The sequence below is a fragment of the Amaranthus tricolor genome, chromosome 16, assembly GCF_026212465.1.
Source record: "Amaranthus tricolor cultivar Red isolate AtriRed21 chromosome 16, ASM2621246v1, whole genome shotgun sequence".
NCBI lineage: Eukaryota > Viridiplantae > Streptophyta > Magnoliopsida > Caryophyllales > Amaranthaceae > Amaranthus > Amaranthus tricolor.
This window is the reverse complement of record NC_080062.1, coordinates 7221785-7236941: the sequence shown is the minus strand read 5'-3', so window position 1 is coordinate 7236941 and position 15157 is coordinate 7221785. Positions and strand designations below refer to the sequence as shown.

General features: G+C 33.7%; 2 protein-coding genes across 2 annotated transcripts; one reads left to right on the top strand and one right to left on the bottom strand.

The window, feature by feature from the left end:
- The first annotated feature begins 377 nt into the window (after positions 1-377).
- On the top strand, positions 378-1568 carry LOC130802484 (uncharacterized). Its single transcript, XM_057666503.1, has one exon. The coding sequence runs from the start codon at positions 378-380 to the stop codon at positions 1566-1568; it is 1191 nt and encodes a 396-aa protein (XP_057522486.1).
- Positions 1569-4674: 3106 nt separating this feature from the next.
- Positions 4675-12245, bottom strand: LOC130802773 (synaptotagmin-5-like). The gene is made up of 13 exons (XM_057666835.1): positions 11914-12245; positions 11329-11433; positions 10925-10975; positions 10694-10814; positions 9510-9631; positions 9032-9133; positions 8882-8956; positions 8310-8389; positions 7462-7612; positions 7155-7385; positions 6177-6470; positions 5969-6082; positions 4675-5306 (listed from the first exon to the last, which is right to left on the bottom strand). Exons 1-13 carry the CDS (start codon positions 12016-12018, stop codon positions 5160-5162), a joined length of 1698 nt encoding a protein of 565 aa, XP_057522818.1. The 5' UTR covers positions 12019-12245; the 3' UTR covers positions 4675-5159.
- Positions 12246-15157: the final 2912 nt, after the last annotated feature.

Genomic DNA, 15157 nt, shown 5'->3' with positions numbered 1-15157 from the left:
AAAACCATATTACATGAAGAGTATTATCCACCAAGCATTATATCGTATTTTTTTTCTCTTATTTAAATTTAGGACAGGGAAAGACAGAGATTCTTAATCAATCATTGTAATTTATAATGTACCACAAAAAGACAAAATAAATATCAATAAAGTAAAAAAAAAAAATTAAATTCTAAAAGCCCTATCAAATTATTTGAGAAATTACCATTATTTACTTAGACTAGATCGAACTTGAAAAAAGAGACATAATTAAATAAAAATCAAATTCAAAAAATTTCCTAAAACTTAATTACTATTTGTTTTCAAACTCAAAATAAAATAAAGTTTTTTTTTGTTATACAATTTTTGTAAACGAGAGTAGCAATTTAATTTCGTTAATGGCGAAGCAACTACCTCAATGGCTACACTCATATCTCATTGAATTCGATAACAAACGAAGAACAACAAGAGAAAATGCCTTAAATTCACTTGTCAATGCTCTAATTTCAAGCCCTAAACACGAATTTGTCGAGGGCAATCACATCACAATTTGTCACAATTGTCTTACTCGTCTTACTTCTAAGAAAAAGGGCTCCAATAAATTTTCGAAGTCCGAAATTTGCCAATCTGTTCGTGCTATTTCACTCTTAGTGATTAACCTTGTTCATCAAGATGCTGCACACCAGGTGTTCGATGAATGTCTTTCCGTTCTTTCTGATGCATTAGTCAACTTTAAATCTCATGAAATTGATGTGATTTTAGAGGTATTATGGTGTTTTGGGATTGTGGGTTTTTTAGGGTCTTGCAATTCAATGGAAATTGAAAAGATTATGCTACTGATTTGGGATTTTTTAAACCCTAATAATAATAATAATAATAATCTTGAATCTTCAGTTTTGGGTGCTGCAATTGATACTTGGGTATTTTTACTTTCTGGGGTTCAAAGACAGAATTTGAGTATGAAGTTTTGGAAAAAGGGTATTTCTTATTTTTCAGAATTATTGATGAAAAGAAAAGATTGTGGTAATATTGATAATGATAATGAGGATGTTGTTTTGGCTGCTACAAATGCATTGGGTTTAATCTTTCATATTGATGTGATCCACAAATTTTCTGACAAATCCAAGGAAGGGGAAGATTACTCATCATTGAAAGAAGAAATTTTTGAGAAAATAAAAAGAAATTTAGATGGTATGAAATTCTGTAATTTGTCACAAATCATACAAGTTAAGTTCATGAAAAAGATTCTGGGGAAGGAGGGTCTTAGGAATCATATGGATAATAACGAAAACTTTCATCGATTATTCGAGCCATTGTCGAATAACAAGGGCAAGAAAGCTGCTGATAATGTGGTAGATGATGCACCAGAAAGAGAGGAGGTTGTGCACAAGTATTTTCAGCATAAATTTAAGAGTCTAAATGCTGAAAGTGATGAACTTTTGACTTATGTTAGTGAGAAGGAGAAGAAAGTGAAACATAGACTAGGGAAATCAGCTAATTCTTCATTGAATAAGGCCAGGACTTTACTGCTCAATAAGCAAAGAAAAGCTGTGAACCAATTTTCAATTGAAAGTGAGCTCTATGATTAAGCAAAATGGTTAGACTTTTCTGTTTTCGTAGTTATTAGTTAGAAGTAGAACTCATTTTTTTGTGTAATTTTGTGATTCAATTGATTATTTATTCTTATTAACTTTGATTGATTACATAATCTTAATAAAGATTGATTGTTTGACCATTCTATGTGTAGAGTTTCTTCTAATGGTTAGAATCACTGTCACATAATTCACTAATTTATTTGCAAATTACGAATAAAAAAGCGAATTATGGTCGGTTTTGAGCTATTTTGGAGAAAAAACAAATTAACTGGCGAATCATGTTACACCTGTTATAATCTATTGTTTACCATTTGTCATTACTTCAAGATAATTGGATTTGCAAGTATAATTAATTTGAACATAATCTATGTATCTTACATTACCAACCATTCCATTACCCCAATGGGTTCTACCTATTTGGGGTATGGGAAGGCCGATGTATGCAACCTTGCCCTTAGTTATAATAAAGAGGTTGTTTTCAAGTGAAACTTGGTAGCACACATCATGTGCAATTTCACGTACTGGTTCAAGAACACAAACAAATAAAACTACGGTTAAATGAGCGCCATATTATCGAAACAGTGTAGGACTATATATGCTGTTGAACTGGTTGTGCATGAACCTGAGTGTAATTTCTTATTACAAGAGCATAGTTTTGGCCATAAACAAGCAGAGCATGAATATCTTGAAGACTGTAGTAAAGAAATACTCCTTAGTTGGGTGAATAAAGACTTAAACATGCACCAATTTATGTTTCAAGCTATATTATTCGGACTCTTCATTTTGCTTCAAGTACCCGTGTCCGATCCTTGATGCTCGGACATTGGTATGGCACTTAGACACTTCATTTTAGGCATAAAATTGAAAATATAGATGTATTTGACACTTGGACACTTACTGATATCCGACATCAGTACCATGGTCCAAGTAACATAGGTTTCAAGGGTGACTTCCCCACAAAACATCAGCTACTACAGTAGCAGCTTCTGCCTCAGAAACACAGGCTGCCCTGGCTCTTTTCAATATCTCCATCTTAATTTCTTTCTTCTCGTTTTTCTCGATTCCTTCCCCTATCTCTACCTCCATTGTTAACCTTGCTATGCACCCAATAAACGGATTATTCAACAAGCTTTCGTGCTCTTCTCTTCCTACACCTTCACACATATCTATGTTTGTGATCCCTCCTATCTGACCTAGTTCGCTACACTCGGGTTCTACTCTTTGTAACCGCAGAAGCTTCTCAACCAACCCATAATCAATCATGGACTCGGTTACTTCCTTCGTACCAAAATACACCATTTCGAGGACACAATGCATTGCCATTATTCTCACTTGTAAATCTTCTGAGCTTAAGAACCCTACAATTGTAGGGATTTGTCCATTTAGCTTCATCTCCATAACCAAATGCCCTTTAACAGATTTTACTAAAGACATGAGAATCTCAAGTGATTTGCTTGAACCCAATTGTATTAATGAAGGAATTGTAAAACCCATCAACATATATCCTACAAAAACATCCCGATTAAACCGTGCTAAAGCTGCTATCACAAACCCGGCCTTTTCTCGAACAGTATACGAGCAGGAATCATGACAGAGTATTGATTCCAAAATTGGAAACAATTCCGTTTTCAGAATCAAATTCTGCAATTCAAGATCAAACCCAGTTGAAATTCGATCGTCAAATTGACTTAGAGCTCTTAATTTCTCCTCCTCATCACATGATTCTTGAAGTACTTTCACAAGATTACTGATGTTTTCTTTGTCAAAACAGATCCGGATTTCTTTCTGAAGTAGCAAAACAAGGCTAGATATTTGATAAGAGATTATACGACGATGGATGAATGATTGAGGAGAGTAATTTAGATAGGATTTGAGGTTATTAATTAAGTTTTTAAGGTTTTTAAGGTAGGATTGAATCGGGTTTTGAGGTGAAAGAATGATGGGTGCACTGTTTTCAAGTTCTAATATGTTGTTAATTTGAGGTGAGTGAATCATGTCTACTCTTAAATAATAAAGGGTTTTTGTTTGTAAATCTTCTAATTCTCTGTTTAAGGATTGTAGAAATGATATGACTTGATTAGAGTTCTCATCATCCATGGAGGATCAAGGGTAGAGAAGGTAAGGAAGAGATAACTTTTAAGCCATTTTTGGTTCATTGATTTGGAACTTAGCATGGTAAAGATTTAAAGACTAAAGAGGTCTCCACCTACCAGTCCAAATTTCGCGGGAATGATCAACCAACCATTCAAAATTAGGGGTAGTGGTTGACAAAATAGTTTATTGGACAATTTTAGTTTATTTTGATACAAATAAAGGGTTGGATGGTCAAATAATCTAATAGTCATTAAATTTAACTTAAAATTTATTATTGCTCAAATTGAACTAAGATTTTTTTGAATATAAATATGATTACTCTCCATGATAATACCGATCCGTTTGGTAATCGGTACTAAATAGTGGGAATGGTGATGAAAAATTAATGTTATTTTGGTCGGAATATCTCTTGATAAATTTAATGACCATGTTTATTCTTCTTCAACAATCTTATTTTTTTTACAAAATTCATTTCAATGCATTACCATTTGAACATGTGGAATCATGTGGTAATGAAAAATTATGAATAAAGTTTTTTTTTTAATGATCAAACCTTCATTACCATGGGAATAATATGATACATATCATGAAAATTTACACTACAAATCATTTTCATTACCTCCAATTAATACTGTTAGCTAAATGAGTCGTACGTTCAATGTGCTTAACCATATATTAGCAAATAAAATCTCATTTTTTTTCTTTTGCTTATTAATTTAAAAATTATCTCTAAAATTCTTCTTTTAGGGTGACAACTGACCACTAGTACATCTTTATAGGTCTATCACACTATATTTAGATACATTTTTTGTAAGGAAAAAGGAAGGAAAGGAAAGGAAATAGAAAAATAGAAAAATTGGTGTTTTTCTTTTAAATCTTTTCCTCCTTCCAATAATGCGAGTGTTGCAAAGGATGGAAGCATATGTTGTTGCATATATAATAATCCCAAGTCCCAACAAATAGGAAGGAAGAGGCACTCTCACTCACGCTTCGTATAAACAACTGATTTGCATACTCTAAAAGTGATGATCAAAACTATATTATAAGCATTCATGCTTTATAAAATAAAATATGTACGAAATTATAAATAACTACATATACTTTGGAAATCAAAACACCCAAATACAAGGCTAAAAATATGCTCTATAATCAAATCTATGTACGTAGATCATCCCCGCTATGTTCTTCATTTCAATGTCTTCGAAGTCGTCCAGTGACCATTACGTACTCAATTGCAGTAAGTTGTAAGCGTGATTCGTGAAGCAAAACCCAAATCAAATAGGCAGATCGATCTTTGGGCCTTGTCATTGAAATTGAGCGTCTTTTCTAGCTTGATGATACGAAAACTCTTGAAGGGGACAATAAACTTGAACATGAACTTTTTTTCTTCAAGTGCATATAAAATTGTTTAGAAGGGAGAAACATTTGACTCTCGTTTATCCTTTCAAGCAACGAAGGTTTGACAGCAGCTTCATGCAAAGCTTTTCGACCTTAGATATCCCTCACTATCGGCTGAGGGGCCCACTTCAGATGCAAGGCCAGCTTCCCGGATTTAGTTCCGTCAATATCAAATGTGTCGTAGACTTCCCCTTCCAACAACACTCTAGTGAGAGTCATGATGCATCTTCCCATATAGTTCTACAATATAATCACAACATCATACATTAAGATTGTGCAGCATCAAAGTGAAAGCTTCTATAAGTGCAGAAGGAAACTACCATTTAACTTCTCGGTTTTACCTTCACCCCTACAATATAAAAAGGCTTACTCTAAACATAGTTTTGTAGTACTAAATATCAATCCCTTGACGGAAACAAATGAAAGAGTTTTTGCAATTTTACAATACTCAAGGACAGACGCCAAATGGCCGGCCTTGAGATTCGAGAGGCCTAAGGCGAAATAATAATTATAGGCCTCTAACTATTTGGGTATGTTGCTTTATGTTTTTCTAATATTTTTGGATGGGCCCGAGGCACAAGCCCTACTTGCCCCCTTGTAGAGCCGGCCCTCGCTCTGGGGTGGGGTAACCTAATACCTCTTCCTTCATGCGCTACTATTTTCGACCTCTTTATTTATAGGTTATTACCCCTTCAATAACTTCGCTCACTCCAAACGCGCACTAAGAGGAAATGGGGGCATACTATGGTATGACAGCCTCGTCTCTTTTGGATAAACATATTTATCAGTGTTTAAAGTTCATGATCTCTAGCTGGTTAGTGAACTAAAGGAATTAAGCCTTGTAGAAGTATATTCTTTTTACTCGAGATGGGATTACCAAGAATTAAGAGTTTATATATCACCTTTCCGATAGTGTCATGATCGTATATCTCGAAAATAAGCAACTCATGTAAAGCATCCTCCACAACAAAGTCGAAGGTTTGGTTCCAAACTGGATTTAGAGTTTCGTTCAAAACCTGCAGTCGAACAGAAAAAACGATCAAGCATATTAGTTTAAGCTTCATATGAAAGTATACAACGCAAACAGAGTAAACAGAGAGGAGACGATACCCTAGTTTTCATTTTTGCTCCTGCCTTCTTTAGTGTCACGACGACATAGGGGTCAGACTTTCCGATAAGATCCATGACTGGTAGGTTTTCTGCAGATACTACTGTCACAGAAAGTACTCCTCTAAGTATAACCTCATGTTTCTTTTCTGTGGTTTTTCTTTCGATATCACTCACGTCATCCTCAGATGTGTCTTTCAAGGCTTTCTCCACTTCCGTCAACAGTACAGTAGACGAAAAGGGATTCAGAATCTGATTTTCTGTGCCAAACGGGCAATACAAGAGCTCCAGATGGACCTGCATTTCGAAAGGGATCAAACAGAAATTTTGTAATAAACTATCACTTAAACTTAATAGCAAAGCGCATATATTGGTACTTGAAGATTTTGTAATCAAAGGACTCATCATCATCTTTATCATTGTACCCGGTGTATCCCTCAGCTCGAAAATGACTCCCTATTGCCTTAATTGTCACCTTTGTCAAACATTTTCTCATATACGAAAAGATCAATGAAAGAAAGAGGAAAAGATTAGAACATTGAAAGGAAGGAACCAAAGATGAGGAGATTTACCCTAACATTTTTTCCAATCATCAATTACATAGCTTTACTAGGTGGTTCTGTCATCTCTATTCAGGGTGGTTCTAGCCATGTGCAGATCAAGGCCTCGTAAATCAAGGGGCATTGATCATCGGCCACATAATAAATTTACATAATTAGGAAAGTGTTTTACACACATAGTTCAACAAGTCGGAATAGCTAAATAAAACATCTAAAACAAGAAACATTGAGCACGATCGTTGTTCTTGAGATCTAGCAGCAATGGTCGAACAATCGAAGCAAATAATCAAATCTCTATATATTTAATAATAACAGAAAATTAAAAAAAATAAATTATTTCTGTTTATGTTCCGACTTGATAGATTTTCGTATAGAACTTAAAATAAAGAAAAATAATGAACGGTGGAACACAATCCCTTACCTGACCTCTGTTTTTTGTATCCCGTTGGATCTCCAAGTCCTTGACAAGACTCAACCATTCTATTTTCACTTTACCAGGCTCAAGCACATTGATGGGTATATGTGCACAACCGATAAGCTGAGGAGGCTGAAGCCCTTCATCATCGTAAATTCTAACAGTCAAATGTTGCGTGGATGGATCCTCGACTACGAAGTCAAAACTCTCGTTCCATATTGGATTCAGTTGGTTGTTCTGAAGAAACATTATGAATACCACGTAAAATAATGTGAAAGTTTATCCGAAACCAGTGAAAAGGTCAAAATCTTACAATTGTTTTGCTTTTTTTAGTTCGGTTACGTAATGGACGTATGAACAACGTTGCAAAAGGATCAGATTTCCCGATGAGATCTTTGTTTGACAAGTCTTTCGCTTGCACAAGTTTCACCTCTAGTATTCCGGAAGGCTTCAATTCTAAGTCTCTGCACCAAAAATGTGACATACATAAGTTAAACATCTGGTATCAAATTGATTGATTTTACCTTCCTTTTTTAAGACGTCTTTGATTCAACTGTCGATAAAGTATGACCCTCCAATTGTTCTCCTAATAAGTCAACAATCACATCATCATCATACCCAGCATATATCGCTCATATATGATCAGGGTCCATACCCTTATCAAAGGAGATATAACATCTCAGAACATCAAAACATCGTTGACTACCCATGAAGACTGTAGACTGACCCCTTTGACCAACACAAGTCCTTTCAAGTCCTTTCAGTGCACTTTGGCCTCATTCGTGCGTACTCGGGAATACTTCCCAGAAGGTCACACATCTTAAGATTGCACCCCACCAAGTTCGCTTAACCGTGGAGTTCTTAGCAAATAGACTCCATTAAAAAGAAAATGCATCTTGTATCAATAATTTATTTTAAAGCTCAACCCAAGGTATCACAGGAGATAAGGAGGCTGCAACCCGTGAGGCCCTTAACTCGAAAAAGACCAGAAGACCCAAAACATGATATAAAGCATGGTAATTCAACAATCACATTCTATTACTTTTTTTATTTCTTTGATTCAACAATCACATCTTTAATTCAATTTTAATATGCTAATTTCATAGAGCATGGTAATAGACAAAACCTTCCAGAGATTCAGTAAGAGGAAATAGAACTAGCCTGTAATCACCAGGGATAATTGGTATAATCTTGCGAACTGGCCAAGTTATAGAATCTTCTATAGCATCTCTTATCATTTCCTGTCAATAAAAGGCCAGATAACCTTATTAAATAATAATCCTTACTCCTAGAGCATAAATTCAACAAACTATGGAAAATATTTATTCTAAAAGTGTGCATTTTAGAAAGTAACGGTCAATCCACCACGAAATTTTGAGGATTAAAACTGTTCTCGTTAAAATATAAAAGAATGAAGGCAGTCTATGGGTACAAATTTTAGCTTTCTATTCGGGACAAAGTATGGTGATGCTTTTCCTACTCTAATCATTTTTTTCTTCACAAAATTCATTGCCATTCATTACCACTTGGGAAGGTGGTATCAGGTGGTAATGGAAAATTGTGAAGAAAATATACGTTTGAGCATGAGAACTCCATTATCTCTAATACGATTAACCAAACGGGTCATAAGTTCCTAAACGTGGATGACTATAACAAAAAACATAGGAAAACACTCTCAAGCTTCAAAATTTGCAAAGTATTGTATTACATAAAAAGTGATACAACTCCCTTACATCAATGGAATCGGAAAGCCCCGGCACCATAGACATGTCACCACCAATAACTTTGAGGGTGAAATCCAAGTCTTTCTGCATCAAATAGAGAGAACAAGTCAACATGCTATCAATAGTGCCGCTTAAGCTCTCATTCAACAAAACCCGCACCTTTTTCCTTAGAGAATAACATACTGCCCCGAAACAAGGAAACTGATCCACAAGAGGCTTGAAAATTATCCGGAATAGTCCTGTAAATCCTATATTCTTAACCTAAATAAAGATACATAAATCGAATAACCATTGAGCACGGATAAAACTATATCAACAAAAATGAATCGAAGGTTAGACTTGTTTCAGAAGAAATTAGATATGCAACAAATTTTAATAATGAGGACATGGCAATAAAATTGGACATTGGAAAAAGGGATTATCAAAAGACAAATCCAAATTCCAACTTTTGCTTTCCTTTCTCTAATTTTCCACGAATTTGGAGTTTTGATGTTGGGAGAGAGATGTATACGGTATACCCAATCATACATCAACAATGTATAGCATCGACAAATTGTTTCCTTTCAATCAAATCTAAGTGTGCTTCAGTTTGTAACTCTAAAGTTCATCATATTGATAAAAGAATTTACAGGTGTACCTGTATAGGCAGTGCGACACCAACATGGGTTTTTACATCAAGAACAATGTTTGGATTGCCATCCCACTGCAACTCTATTTCCATGATTATCTCATCGGGGTCACTATCAAGAATGCAAATTCCTGAAAACTCGAAAACACTACACATTGAAGATCACTAATGTTTAGCAACAGAAAATACATGATTAAACCGCAAAAGTACACAAGTATCCCCACGTGCTATATTCCCAAAGGACCTTGTTTTAGCATTAAGAAGCCATATCATATATTCATAATAGACGTAAAATTGCAGCCATGATGTAACATTCATGCCGATAATGATAGTTTGGATTCAATCTTATTATAAAAAATTGTCGAGATTGACCATGTAGATAATATCCTAAGACCTTGACATATACTTCCACATATAGAAATCTAATCTATGAAGCAAATCTTGTATGCTATTGCATAGAAACTTGCACATATAGTGCTGCCAAGAAATTATGTTCAACACTTAAAGGAAACCCTCATAATGATTGAATAGACTTGACTAGACAAAGTAAGCATACTATTTCCTCCAATCTACATTGAATATCCATCCTCAATTGAGCCAGAAACATGACTTGATAATCTTTGGTTAAAGATTGTAATGTGCTGCAATAAAATCACTCATAAAATCATTTACGCTTCTCATTTATGTGAAGTGGCACATGTTACTTGCAATCGAGGGTCAATCAGAAGCAACTTATTTGTTAAAACAAGGGTAATGTTGCGTACATCTGACCCCTCAAATGACATTTTTATTCAATATCCAATTTCTATATGTAGCATCTTTACTCTAAGCATTTCAAGATCAAGAACTACCAACATTGAATCATTTGAACAGCTTGTACTAATCTCAAAATCATTCTCAAAGCTAAAACTTCTAATGGGGCGAAAAGGGCAAGTGATATGTGGTCTTTTGTTTTCAAGAAAGTACAAAATCAATTCATCCTTGACTTCGTGGATTTTTCCAATTTGTCATTTACTTAATAAACAATATTAGATGATAATTTTGCTTAATGTATGAGTGTGTTCAATCAAATGAGTGTCCATTTAGTTTTCTATTATAGACCACAAAACTTCAATGATCAATCAACTAACAAAACATAGCTACATTAAATTATAAACACTTAAGTTTTAAAAACTCGTAAACTTCTAACTAACCTGTAAATTGAGGGGCCACAGTTCCAAGAGTAAGCTTCTTAAACTTGAGGGAGGCTAAGATGACAGGTCTATATTGCTCTAGAACTGGCTCCACAGAGCTCCTTATTAACTCTGATGCTGCCTAAACATATAGCCATGCCTCACATATTTATACTCAAAAGCAAATCAAGGACAATTCATACACCACAAATTTCAATAATCACTTCTATACAAAGATAGAAGAAAACTTACTTCATCAATATAAGGCCAAAGTTTGTTTAATTGAGCATTAAGCCATTTTAACTGCAATATAAACAAATTAAAACCCAATATTATTATCATCACATAGTGTGACTGAAAGATATATTACTCTTTGGTTTTGCATTATAATGAATTATATTAAAATGGCTCATTAGATTGTGTGCACTTTTTATTTTGCGAAGTTTCAGATGATATTTGCTATTAAGGGTTATGAAAACAATCTTTTTGTCGGTGTTATCTCTAACGAGGATAACGTTGCGTAAATCCAACCCTCCAAACCTCACCCTAGGTTCGTTCAGCGCGCACGCTTTGTGCATTAAACTGCCCTCATCATTATCAACATTTAGGCATGAAAAAAACAACCTGAAAAAGGGGATTGCTACAATTTAAGTCACCTTCTCCATTTGTGGAAAGATAACCCATGGTGGGTATTGCTCTGCTGTGAATATCTTTCTTGCATCTTCCACTGTCATCTTAGAAAAAGCTGCCACTGTTGCCGCCTAAATCAACCATCATCATAAACAAAGAATCAAACTTTAATTCCCAACACAAAAAACCCCTTCAAGAAATTGTAATTTGAATTTTGTCTAAAAAAACACACCAACGCAACCAGTAAGGGGTGTTCGACAAAATAGTTTATTCGCAGGGTGACATGTAAAAAAAATAGTTTTTCGGACAATTTTAGCTTCTACAAGTATACGATTGGGTACTCAGAAGTGTTTGATATATTATCTTTTTAAACCAGCTTGTCATTATGAATCCCACTAATATGTTTAAAATCAAATGATCACTCTAATTGGCTATTAATTATCGTATATCTGTCGTTTGTTAAACACTCCTAGCTAATTACGAATCGGTGATATTAAAGGATCTAATGTATAAATACATACTAAAAGTCTAAAATAGGTAATAATCTAATTGCATTAAAGAAAATGTTACAAAATCACAATAATTATAAAAGGGTAAAAGAAAAAAAATACCAAATCAGAACGACGTTTGGCACGAATATTTTCATAGTAAGCAAGACCCATAATTAATCCAATACCAGAAGCAACACCAAAAACAATTCCAAAAATAAAACCCATTTTAAATTTTAGAACAAACCCAGATCAAGATTTTAGATAAAATCAAATGGGTATCAATTATTTGGATGAATTATTACGGAAAATATGAATTTGAGTGATATGTTTGTTTAATTGTTCATTGAGATATTTGGAATAATTGGTGATGGAGGTTCAAGAAAGGAGAAAGACAAAGGTAGAGTCATAGAAGAGGTGGGAAGATGCCAGAATGTTAAAGAGTATGATTATGTGGATTAAAAAAATTATTAAACATGATTATGAGACAAAATATTGGGTACTTTTGCTTTTGTTTATTTATTTTTTTTTAATATTATATTTGATATTAGATTCCAATTTAAGAATAGAGGGAAAAGTCGTTTTTATTGTTGGAGAAGTTTCTTCTATTTGTTAAAAGACAAATTCTTTATTAAAACCATCTCTAAGACGATTTAATATTTTCTAATTTATAAGAAAAAGTTAAAAAAAACAATTAGAGGTGGTTTTAAAATTTTTTTGGTTTAATAAAAATGGTTTAAGTTACTTGTATGAGCTCGTTTCACGGTAAGACAATCTCATACAAAATTTGGTTTTTTTTTCAAATATTTATATTTATATTTATAATATAAAGATGAAATAAAGATCTTGCTTTATCAAGAATTGTTCATAGGCGAATTTAAATAGATTCAAGTTATATTTGCTTTTTAATAAGTTACCGGTACATCTAAATATTTAAAAGTTAATAAAATTTAACAGGTTTAATTTATTTGTCGTACCGTATCTTTTTTCTTAGCTTGAGGGACTTATTGGTAAACCAGCTTTTCTCTTCTAATTTTTTTGGTAATTAATTATGATGCAAACGAGTGAAAATAAATATTATTATTACAACTTAAAATAATAAGACTAACAGTGAATTATTTACTTTTCATATATATAGTAATTTAATTAATTTTATAATTTTTCTTAGCATAACTATTAATTATTTGACAATTAATAAACTATATTGATATTAAATCATTTCGTTGAGTTTAAGAAAAATTAAATTCTTTTTTCTTGAATTAAACTTTTTTATTATCTAATGCTCCTACTTAATATTTAAATATAATTTATGTTTTTCCATAACTATTTTATTTTTAATTTGATTTAAATTAAGCTTTTATCTTTCCCAAAAATATAATTTATGTTTTCTATAACTAACATTATTCATAGTATTTCTAACATGATTCTAAGTAAAATTTATATTCTATATAGATAAAAATTTCTTTAGTATTGTAGCTAATTTTGGAGAGTAAAAGAAGTCGTGGAAAACTTAGGATAACGTGGGTAACTAATATAAAGTGACTTGCATGATTTATATCTCTCTGAGAACCTGACTAGTGTAGTTAGAGGTTCATAATTTGTATGTTAGAGTACTGATAATTATCTGGCTAATGGATACATTCAAAAAAGTTAAAAATAAAATTTGTAAGTTTGCTTATTTACTCATTTTTCATAATTATATAAATCGTTAGACTATTATATTATATTAAAATATATTTAATGTTTATATGTAATTTTATATAAATTTCATTTACAATCCTATAAATTGCATTTAATAAATCTAATGTGAACTTATTTTTTTTATTTTGGAGAAATGAAAATTATCCATAAATCCACAAAAACCATTTAAGTACAAAATCGATTAACAACTCAAACCCTACAATTGCATCAGTGTGAAAATAAGACACCTTTTATGAAGAGTTTTCCCATCTGAGTCTTCATATGCATGGGTAAGACTAAAGAGAACATAATCCAGCACAGATCAATATCAGACTAGCGATGACCTAAGATGTCTAGACAGTTCCAAGGCTATCCAATTCATAATACTAACTGCATCCTTAGACTGCAAACATTGAATGTCAAGGAACCAATTCAACCAAAAGCTTAAGCTGATGGTTGAGGCCCCAAGATATGTTATATACTCTAACACGTCCCCTCACACGAGACCCCATTGGGCTAAAAGTGTGGATGCGCATAGGCGCTGAATATTCCACTTTAAATGAGGGGTGGTTGAGATTCGAACCCGTGACCTCTCACGTTGGCTTCTGATACCATGTCAAGGAACCAACTCAACCAAAAACTTAAGTTGATGGTTGAGGCCCCAAGATATGTTATATACTCTAACATTGAATACGCAGGATAGCATTTCTCGAGAGAACCATATCATGTAGACAGTATGAGCCAGAGCTGCAGTCAACAGCTTCTTTTGAAACCGTGGGAGTTTCCATCTTCGAACATTCATACTAGTTATACTCCTGATCTGGAACTTAATCTTCAGCCAACCCCTTAGTTCCTCAATACATTGAGAACTAAAAGGACGCTCAAAAAACAAATGATCTCTTGTTTTAGGCGCAAGATTGCAAATAGGGCATAGGCCATCGGTTTGAACATTCATTGTAAGCAATTTCATTTTAGCCGTGAGCTTATCTAGCATTGCAAGCCAAAAAAACAAATCTTGATTTTGGGATGGAATACCTGTGCCAAACCAGAGAGTCCCATCTCACCATCTCAAGTAATTCCATTTTGTTGTTATACACTTGACTGATAACATAAGTGTCTTTGAACACCCACTCAACTAGTTGTTGTTTCACTTTACAAAGTTTTCTCAAAGACCAACTCGCTGTGGGAGGAGGGTTGAATATCCTCCAGTTACCCCCTTTGAGTAAACATTATGTATCCATTTGACCCACGGAGATTCCTTCATGTTACCAATGTGCCTAGCAATCTTCCCAATAGCAATTGTATTCCAGAGAGCTAGATTTGAATGCCTAGACCCCCCATATTTCTTGGGAGTGCAAACCTTCTTCCAGCTGACATTACCCGCTTGCCCATTCTCACTAGTGTCAAACCAGAGAAAGGATGTACAGACTGCATTAATATGATTAATAACCTTCTTTGGAAACACAAAGATATGACACCAATACGTGGAGATACTCATAAGCACTGAGTTAATCAATTGGAGACGAGCAACATAAGATAAGTATTTAGCATGCCAAGATCTAATTCTGCTGGTCATTGTATCCACTACTTGATCACAATTGCAAATGAAAATCCTCTTAGTTGTCAAAGGCACCCCCAAGTCTCGAAAAGGTAGTTGGCCTAAGGGGAGATTAACAATTTGAGCAAG